The 10,942-nt window shown below is 37.6% G+C and overlaps 1 protein-coding gene across 1 annotated transcript; it reads right to left on the reverse strand.

Annotated features, from left to right (window-relative positions):
• Nucleotides 1–453: 453 nt before the first annotated feature.
• On the reverse strand, nt 454–6,665 carry gpx3 (glutathione peroxidase 3). The gene is made up of 5 exons (XM_084719491.1): nt 6,508–6,665; nt 3,942–4,089; nt 3,717–3,834; nt 2,125–2,224; nt 454–974 (listed from the first exon to the last, which is right to left on the reverse strand). Exons 1-5 carry the CDS (start codon nt 6,601–6,603, stop codon nt 753–755), a joined length of 684 nt encoding a protein of 227 aa, XP_084575617.1. The 5' UTR covers nt 6,604–6,665; the 3' UTR covers nt 454–752.
• Between the last annotated feature and the right edge of the window lie 4,277 nt (nt 6,666–10,942).

The raw sequence follows: 10,942 nt of genomic DNA on the forward strand, positions 1-10,942 counted from the left end.
GGTCTTTACTTGGTAGATATGGTTCACATACGGTTTTGTGTCAAATTTAATACAAAGTGCAGCTTGAATTCACAAAAATTGAGCCGACCTACCTTCTGATAACAAACCTTAAAGCATAAAATAATGTAGGAAGTGGATCTGACTCTTCCCTGTGTTTTACTTCTCTCTGCTTGTAGTAAAAGGTCACATAATAAACATAAATACAATCAAAAGTGAGAGGCGTTCCAGGGCTGAATTCCAGGGCTGAATTTCACTATTGTGCCCCTATGTCGTGACTAGATTTGAAAAACACTCATAAAAAGTACCCCCCCCCCCAAAAAAAAGACTTCATTACAATAATGCTATCATACTTTGTTGCATTCACTTCTGCAAATATACTAGATTGTGTCCACTATTCCATTACACCAACAGAACAACAGTCATCCCATAAAGAAAGGTCTGCACATCAATGTGTTATTCTCCTTGATTTATTGGAAGTAATTAACATTTAGGCAGTAATGGCTAACAGGTACTAGAATGAGAAGATGACATGATGCTGTGGGATCGCAGGGCAGCCTGAATGCACTGAAGAGCTGTCCTGAACCCCAGACTCTGAAGAGGCACCACAGAGTTCCTGTTTTCAAGCCTCCTCTTCATTCAACATGCCATCTTCACGGATTAGAAACTGTTAACATTACTTTCCATTTCACATTCTACCTCAGTATCTCATTACAGTTACTTCAATATGTGGACGACACTATGTTGAATCAGATCTAGTTAAAAACATCCTGTGTGTACAGCTGGAGCAGGTATCTGCGGATGTGAGCTCGGACCTCAGAAATGTTGACGCTTGGGTGCCACCTCATCACTGGCTTCCCGTCTGGGCCCACGAGAAACTTTTCAAAGTTCCACTTGATGTCTCTGATCTTGAGTGGCTCCCAGAACAATCTGCCAGCGGGGTTACCAAAGTCCTCTCCGACTGGAGGGCAGGAGTTCTGCATGACAGAAAGCACAGGATTAAAACGAGACCGGCTGTGTCCCAACACCCATACTAATAATTATTTACTACACCAGAAAAATAGTATGTCAAATGCTGTATGGCAATGAGAAATCTGTCTCTGTCATGTACACTATTATGTATGAAGTGATGAATTTGGGATTCTAAATGTCAATACTTTTTGTTTTGCCAAAAAATATACTTAATACCCATTCAGAGTATAATCTCGTGTCACAGTGTCACTTCATTTTATCCTACAAGACCTTTGACCTCCAAATTCTAATCAGTTCGGCCCGGACCAGGTGGATATCTGTACCACAACTGAAGAAATCGTTAAGGTGTTCTTGAGATACTGTGTTCACAAGAATGGGGCGGATGAACATACTTACAGGCGGACATGCAACTTGAAAACATAATGCCAAGTGCAAAGTTACTAGGATGTCTGACTGCATCCAGTTGCATTTTGCAGTATGTAAGACAGCATGCTTTTTTGGTTATTCTAACACACAATCCTTTATTCTAGAAAACAGGTCATATCAACAGAGCTGCAGAGAATACACATAATTTTTTACTTAAAATTCTGTGCTATGGACTGCAATGAAGGTATGAACACCACTACATTCAGGGTCAAAGTTCAAGGCAAAATGTTTAGATCAAGTAGTATGTCCCACGTGTATATTTACTGCATGCAACAGCACATACTTTGTAAGAGCTGCTGCAGCATGTACAAAAAGTAAAAGTATGTAATTTGGAATGCAGGGATAGTCTGTGCGGATGAGCAAGAGCACAGCAACTTTAATTTGCAACACATCTTTGTTAAACAAATTTAATCATTTACATCACAGCAAAATTAGTTCCTGGTTTTTCTATCCATAACAGGAAACCTAGTAAGAACATTTCAGTGGCTTGTAAATCAAAACAGGGTTATTATTAGCTGTTTATATTTGGACAATGCTTCTGTGTTGGGTGTGACCACATGCGTGCACTCTTCAATAAACAAAGGTGTGTGACTTATCAGGCCAGAGAAGACACACATGCCCGCAGAGTTGTGCACAGCTGCAGTATTAAGAATACATGTTGCGATTTGAACAAGTTGTATTTGACATACAGCACAAATTAGATCACTTTGCAAGCACACTGTTACGTACCTTAAGGAACGTGAAAACTGCTTGCTCGTCTTTTCCATTAACATCCCCTTTCTCAAACAGCAGGAAGTTTGGAACAAATCCATTGCCCGGTCTAACATGCCTGGAATCCAGAAAGAGGGCAGCTTATCAGTGGACGTGCCTCTGAACACTCTGCAGCCTGGCAGCAGCTCTACAGTTACTACAAGCTGAGAAATACCACAAACAGTATAATGCTGTGGCTTTGGTATGGATATAAGATGATTGATGGAACCTGAGCTATAAATTATATGCGTGCTAGAGAGGCCATGGACAGAAACTGATCTTTTTGCCAGAAGATGCTTTCCTTAATTAAATGAAGCTTTGCTGATTGACAAGAGGATTTACCAATATTGCAAATTCCTCTCTATATCCAGCTTTATAGGTTCTTATGTTACAGACCACTAGAATATATATGGTCTTATGAGAATTCCATCAACTTGAGTCACAAGTTTTTCATGATTTCAAATCTTCTACAGAGTGAAGAAAATACCAAAATCTTGTTTTTTTTCCCCAGTATTAAACACATTCAAGGAGAGTGGCAGGACTTGAACCCACAGCTGCTGCAGAGGACCTCAGTACACGGGCTGAACACTCGACCAACTGAGCTACCAGACCAAGGGCAAAGTTGTTTTTTTCTTTTTTACATGTTGAAGATCTAAGTGTTCTTCTGTGCACACAAAAAAATCTATTTCATTCATTTTGTTCAGAAATTTGTTGAAGTCTGTATTACTGAGGACTTCTCCTTTACCAAGAAAATCCAACGACCTGACGTGTGGCATATAGAAGCATGATTACTGTACAGGTGTGTCTTGGGCTGGTAACTAAAGTCCACTCTAAAATATGCAGTTTTATCTTTTTTTTAAAAGACATGTATTAGGCATTAAACTATGGCTGTAGTTTAAAATCTGTGTCATGTCATCACAATGTAAAGCAGGAACTCTGACAGGGCCAACGGAAGAATGTACATATTCAGTGGGTTATATACTGCGCCAGTACTTTTTTGGAGTTTGTACCAAGGAAGCAATTCTCATTGGACTTGATGGATGCTGTCTTTGAGTTCTATACTCAATTCTTTATAATTGAATATTGAGATCAAATAGATGGAAATGAATCATAATACATCTATGACATGGACAGACCTATGCTATGTGCTAGCCTTGTCTATACTGAAAAGAAATCCAAATTTCAAAGATGTTTAAGAGACGTTGTGGGGAATTTGTAAAACAATCACATTGTAAATTAATGACCTGATAGATAATGTGAGCAAAATGCTAGCTAACTACTTCATCTACATCAATAGCTAGTTAGCTAGCATTTTGCTAACATTGACATCTTAAAATTTTGGTTTTATAAGATAAATTTAGCACATAGCACATCTGAGTGCAGAAAACCGGAAAGGAGAAAGCTGACCAAGGTTCTGCTGGTTATCGAGCTCGCTCAGCTGTTACTGGAGCACAGACAAAAAGGGGTGGGACTTGGGAAGGGTCAACTGACTGGTTTCATTGCGTTTTTATTCAGAGAGTTGTGGCTACTGGCCTGATTTAGATTAGCATTGAAAGAGAAACATTTCTCACTTTAAACCTGGCAGAATTTCACGTCTTTGTCCTGGTTCCTGTTTCCCAAACTGGTTGCAGGGAAAGCCGAGAATGGTGAGTCCAAGAGGTTTCATCTCCTCATGTAGTGCATTCAGTTCTGGTAAGAGAAGAGTTTTTAAAAAAGTGAAGTCTTCTGGTGGAGGAGTTTTGTTTTTTTTTAATACTGCTGCACAAAATAATTGTAAGTGTGTTGCCGTTTCTTACCCACATACTGGTAGGTGTATCCTCAGTACGTGGCCACGTTGATGAAGAGGACACTCTTGCCTGTGTAGTCACTAAAGTTCACACTTTGACTCCCGTTCAGAGTCTTCGCCTTGTATTTGTAGACTGTGCCATCTGTGGACTCGCACCGCTGGGGGTACAGGCAGATAACAGGTCAAAGCAGGTTATATTTGTTCCAGCTGGCCAACAGCCAACACAATCAGAAGTATTTCTTTACTGTAGTATAGTATTTCTTCTCAATACTCTACTTCCTGGATATACATGCATACAAGACAGCAAAGCCTTCCAAATACTCTTATCATGCACGAAATGTTACATCCATTATTTGCTTTTAGATTTGCATTTTATGCAACACCCATTCTCTAGCCAATAGTACGCAGTGATATGGATCTGACCATTCGATGTTTGACTATGGTTGGTGTGTTTTGTAACTAAGGTCACCAACTCATTTTAATGATTTGTTTCATCTGAGTCACCTTCCTCAAACAACAAAACACTGCTGTTTCAACATTGGCTACAAACTTGATGGTTGGTTTGATGTGCTGCTATAAATCATTAATAAAAATGGATGATTTGATTCATAACCTCAACAAATAAGTTTATTTCATGGAAAGTAAAAATGTATTGTATGTATTGTTGATTATATTAAATCATGAACTCTAATGGAACATGAATCTAGAGCTGAAACAACTAGTCAATTAATCAATTTGTTGGCCATAAAGGAAGACTAGCTGCTTTCCTTCGTCTTACATGATGGTAAACTGAATACAATTGGGGTTTTGAAACATTATTTAAACAAAACGTGTGAATGTTTGACTTTTGGCTCTGGAAAATTGTGGCAGGCATTTTAGGAAATTACTTGGCATTTTATATGATTAATCAGCAGATGAAATTGATAATGAAAAAATAAAAATTGGTCATTGCAGTTGAAAAGGCCCAGAAGATCAAGTGTCTCTGTTGTCTCTACTGTTTCCAAAGCAAATATCAGGAGCCTATTTACCAGCAGGATCTGAATTTGTCTATTTGTCTAACCAAATAAAGACAGGCTGCTTCACTTCACCCTTCTTCCCTCTCATACCTCTGTTGTTGCTGCGTGGGCTGAACTACTGACATGTGCCCCATCACAAAACACAGGCCCAGTGTCAACAGAGCAGGAGAACATTGCTCTCAAAAGAACCAGGCTTACATAATTGTCTGTCCAACATGGGTGAACTGTTGATTAGCTGCCAAAGTTAGGCATTATCTAAAATGTTTGTTGCAGTTGACATTTACAGGAAAAAAACCAGAAGTTTTAAACATCCCCAAGTCTGGACTAACTTCTCACTATATCTTATTGTAAACACCTTAACACTAAAAAGCAGAACTTTTAAACATCCCCAAATCTGGCTTAAGTTCTCACTAACTTTATTGCAAACACTGCAGCACAGAAAAAGCGGAAATTTCAAACATCCTTAAATTTGACTTAACTTCTTACTTTTTGTTGTAAACACTGTAGCACAAAGTAATTATCATAAAGTTCAGAGTAACAGGTGTTTATGTAACTTTATCACCAAGCCTCATCCATCTATAAGGTTCACTACAAAAAAAAAAAGAAAAACTTGAGAAAACTCAATTTCAAGGCAATGCCTTCACTAGCTTTCTGAATCAAACTTTTAGTGCTAAAATAAACTAGACAGTTTTGCCATCCTATAATCCTTTGTTGAGATAATTCTTCTTTAAATAAACATGAATCTGAGTCTTCGAAACCCAAACAAATTTGTATTTCAAAAAGTGGCCACAATGAGCTGCGTGAACCTGATTTGTCATTATGAGCGCTTGCAAATTAAATGGTTGCAGTTAAAAATATTAAATTAACCATTATTTGCTTTGATAAGTGAATTAAAAAATAGTTATCATAAAAATTAAATTATCTCAACCAAACATTCTTAGTTGGAAAAGCATTTGAGTTGGGCTCAAAACTCAAACATCTATTTAAGATAGTTGCCTTAAAATTTTGCATTTCCTCAACCTTTTCGTTTTTACTGTGTGTGAGAACCTGTAAACTCTAAAGAGGTCTAAGGAGCACTGATGAGTGAGGTACAAGAACACAAGCAGAGCAGATCTCATTAGTGCCCAGATTTTCAGGTGCAAAGAAACAGTCCAATTTATCCAACTTAATCTGTCAAGGGGAATATTTTAGTGCACTGAGGGGGGAAAAAGCTGGCAGAAGTTAAAACTGACCATCACAGTTTATGAGAGATGACACATGCTGCTAGTGTCCAATCACCCACCTGTGTCGCAGTGCAACTGTGATCTGGTGTCTGTACATTATTGTCTACTATCTGCCTCAAACATTTAAGTAAAATAAAATAAGTTATAAACCTTGCACAGAAGTGACAAATAATTACTTTGCACGTTACATGATTAATCTTAACAGCGCAAGTGTCAGCTGTTCATAATTAGAAAACACAGTGATGTCATCTGCTCAGGTTGTCACGTCTGTCATTCATTTACCTATCTGGACTCAGACTTTAATAAAATGTGTGAGCGGATATCAACAGGTACCTACCTGTGTGAACGAGGCTCCGGCGGCGGTGCAGGGTCGAAGCAGACCGAGCAGCAGCAGCGGTAACAGCGGCCACATCATGCCGTCCTTCCCCGACATGGTGACTGCTCACTGTGGATGCGTGTCCGCTTCTCCCTCGGGATGACTTAACTCCTCTGGCAGGGGGCGGAGGGCCGCACAGCTGGCCGAGATGACGCCCTCTGCTGACGTAACGACGTACACAATGGTAGGCCAACGAATGAATGAATGAATGCACTAAACATAAGCTCAGATAGATGGAAAGTTTGATATTCATAACTTTTCTCTAGGTACTTAGTGTTCAAATTATTTTGTAATTATTATTTAGCTATAAATAACACCAGTCTGTTAATTACCTCCTCTACATCTTGAAGATAATTACATGTATCATTCAAAATATTTTGAATGAAAGAAGTCAGATGATGCAACTGACCCCAAGCCTGGGGACAGCTGCAACACAATCAAAGGATGGTTACAGAATATTAAATATAAATTCATTTTCACAATTTAACTTTTTCTTTCTGTTTCAAAGAGCATAGTGTTCTGAAAATATGCATTGTTTATTATATTGTTATAGTTTTATTTATTTAGTAATTTATAACATATGCCTAGTCAATATGCAGATGTTAAACATCCTATTCAATCTCTATATTTCTGTATAAGACAGAAAGAATGGACAAATTTGGAATGCAAAAAATTTCTATTACAAATGTATTTATTGTATAAAATGGCAACAATGACTGTTTTTTGTTGAGAAATGATGTATAGGTATGATAAAATGTCATATGCTAACTAGACACACTGACCCAGACACATGTTAAACATGTCACTTAGAAGTCAACAAAACAATAATTCAAACTAAGTGCATTTTGATTAATTCATATGAAAGATCAGGACAGCATGACAAAAATACTTTTATACCTCACAACATTTTTGTTTTCAGTAAATGCCACCTGGTGTAAGTCTCCTAAAGCCCCAACATGCAAACTTCACTTAAAAAATGTTATTAACACCATGTTTTTAGCCTGAATCCGTAGCTTGGAGCCACATTCACGTGCACGTACACACTGTCTGAACTGTGTGTGTGTGTGTGTGTGTGTGTGTGTGTGTGTGTGTGTGTGTGTGTGTGTGTGTTGTGACGGTGTGCAAACAGCATTTTGGGACTTTAGCCTTGGATTGAGCAGTTTGGAAGCATTTTATGTATTTTTTTTCCTAGTTGTTTTTTTTTTACGTTTGAAAACTGGTCACCATTCTGTTTGGGAGATTCTGCAACACTGTTTTCTTGTGAAACTCCATCAGTGTTTTGTGGACTAAAAAAAACTGAAGTGGACCCTCAGTCGATATGAGGGTGAGTAGATAATGACTGACTTGTCATTTTTGGGTGAACTATCCCTTTAAGTACAAACTTGAGGTACTTGTACTTTACTTGAGTATTTCCATGTCATGCTATGTTATATTTCCACTCCAAAACATTTCAGAATGAAATATATTTTCTGCTCCACTTCATTTATATGACAGCTTTAGTTACTAGTTACTTTTAAGAGGAAGCTTTTACACAATGGATAATATAACAAGCTTAGAACATATAACATATTGTTAAAGACTAAACCAGTACTTTTCAACAGTTTTGGCTATTGACATGTAACAAAAAGCAGTGTGTAGTTAAGGTCACATTTCAGATGGTTTCATTTCAATAACTGTTTAAATTATCAAATGTTTCATCTAAATCAAATATTAGAGAAAAAGTTGACCCTTCAGATCTATCAGGTGTCCCTGTGTATAAAACGTTGTAGTTTCAACTAACTCCACCTCCAGCAGCTAAAATAACAACGTGCTGCATACTGACACTTCACTGTTAATGATCTAATGATGTCATAATTTATAATATATCAGTCAGAGAAACCAAACCAATGCTTTAACTGTATTTTGCTGCTAATACTCCCATGCAGGAATTTACAGACATTTTTACATTGCAGTATTGGTACTTTTACTCAAGCAAAGGATCTGAATATTTCTTCCACCACTCATTAAAACAATCTGACAAAAATAAAGCAAACACAGCTGACTTGGCCTCTGTGTGTGTCTGTCACTCTGAGCATGCCTGGTGCTTAACCTACTGTGAACACTCATAAACAACATTCACTGAGACTCCAGAGAAAAATTTCTAAAAAGAATAGCTTAAATAAAAGAGAGTATTTGAGTGACAAGTTGAATTTGGCTGAACGTTAATGAATCATGAAAATGATAAGCACCACCTTTCCTCAAAGGAGGAGAAATGTTGTTGGTTTAATTTTTATTCATGGATCATTTCTCCTCTCTGGGATCAGCTGTTGCCATGGTGAGCTGGTACTTGGCCATGCGCCCTGCGGGTGGCTGACAGCCCTCTTTCCAGTCCTGTTGGAGCACCTCATATTTTACACAAGCTACACAGAGCATGTTCAGTTCAAATGTGTCCCACAAGGCCACATAAAGTCAGCAAGGCAACATGATAATGCAACACAAGTAAAGACAAAAAAAAAAAGGTTAGAATAAAAGTAAAAAAAATAGCATGGGCAAGAAAGTGCAAGATGCTCTTAAACCTCATACTTGTTGAATGTGGTCAGTTATCTCTGTTATATCCAGGAGGCAGTGGTGGACGAAGTACTCAACCCCAGTACGTGAGTATAAGTATAGATACTCCTGGTCAAATATTACTCAACTACAAGTGAGAGTCGCTCAGTCAAAATTTTACTTGAGTTAAAGTACTAGAGTACTTGGTTTTAAAATACTTCAGTATTCAAAAGTACATGTTTTTAAAAATACTTAAGTATTCAAAAGTACAAATTACAAAGTACATTTTCTAATACCAATACATGCTGTATTGTTTTCATGATGCATTTACAGAAGCTTGTAACTTTCTGAAACCATCAAATGATGCACTGATGCTTGTAGAACCACTCTGCTACACAAAACCTATAGAAACACATATAAAAACTTCAGCATAGAAATACAATCAAAGACAAAAAGGACAGTTATTGTCATTTTCTGATGTAACTGTATTAGAATCACATCATAAAATTAGATTGAAGATAACTGTAAGGAGTTCTCCAAGTCTGTTAAATAACTGAGATTTCTTTAAAAGTCCTAAATATGTAGGGATTTTTAGATACGAGGTCATAAATAACATTCAGTCACATCTTAAAATTATTCACTTGTTGTGGAGGAGAGGTCAGGTCCAATATAATTCAGATAGGACTGCCATAAAACCTGTGGCTTCAGCTCACTGATGATGTAAGTCTACTGAGTGCACTCTTCTATTTCTTCTATTTGAAATTGAAGAAGTGCACTTCTTCTATTTCAGAACTAAACCATCCTCAAATAAATCACCAATGGTACATAAACCAAAATTTAGAAAGAGGCATTGCTTCAGATTTATTCCAATTTATAGTATAGCCCGATAATTTTGAAAATGATTGAATAGTGTCCATCAGATGTGGTAGGGATCCCAGAGGGTCAGATATCACTGGGCCCTAATAGCAACTGCTAATATCTCTAAGAAAATTATAAACAATAATGGGCTTAAGGAACACTCCTGATGTGTCCCTCTAAAGAGTTTAAAAAAGGGTGACACTACTCTATGCTGCCTTTTGTTCTTTATATAACAGTTTTCCCATTTCAGTTTCTGAAAGTCCAAGGTGATGTCTTTAAATGTATTATTTTGTTAGTCCAAAACCCAAGGATTTTAAGTTACTGGAGAAATGCAGGAAATTGAAATATCTGAGATGCTAAAAACTGCATTTTCAACCATTCTTGAATGAAACATTACATTAATGATTCATCGTTCATTAAAATAGTTTAACAGTTTAATTATTTTTCAAACCACTTTCCTGATAGGGAGAGTTAGTTGCTTGATTTGTAATCATTGTCATTTTGTGTATTTGCAGCATGTTTTCTAAAGGCTGTACATGTGCTGTCATATTAATGAAGATGTTTTCTGAGGTTGTGTGTTTTTTTTTGTTTGCTGAATTTGTATGTGTTTTCTTGAGTTTAGTTTGTTTGCCCTTGTTGGCCACAGCAGCAAGAGCATGTGAATGTGAATGTCCAAACACCCCAGAAAAATGATGAATCATACGCTTTGTATTGATATTTTCATGAACCTTTTGTTCCTTTGATTGTGAGGTGACAGGTCAGTGCTGTCCTTGATGGACGTCTTGACGTCAGACCACTGCTCTGTGTCAGAGCTGGATCTGTCAGTGAATGATTTGGGCCATGAGGGGGAGCTGCTGCTCTGCCAAACCCTCTGGCGACCTGGACGTCAAATAGAGAAATTTGAGTATAGTAACCTTCAGAGCCGGTCCTCACCTCCATGAGGCCATAAGCAAAAGGGCCCCCTGAACTGACCAGAGAGCCATGTAAACCATTTCCTACACAGTCACACCCC

This window comes from Lutjanus erythropterus, chromosome 5, assembly GCF_056507025.1.
Source record: "Lutjanus erythropterus isolate fLutEry1 chromosome 5, fLutEry1.hap2, whole genome shotgun sequence".
Taxonomy (NCBI): Eukaryota; Metazoa; Chordata; class Actinopteri; order Lutjaniformes; family Lutjanidae; genus Lutjanus; species Lutjanus erythropterus.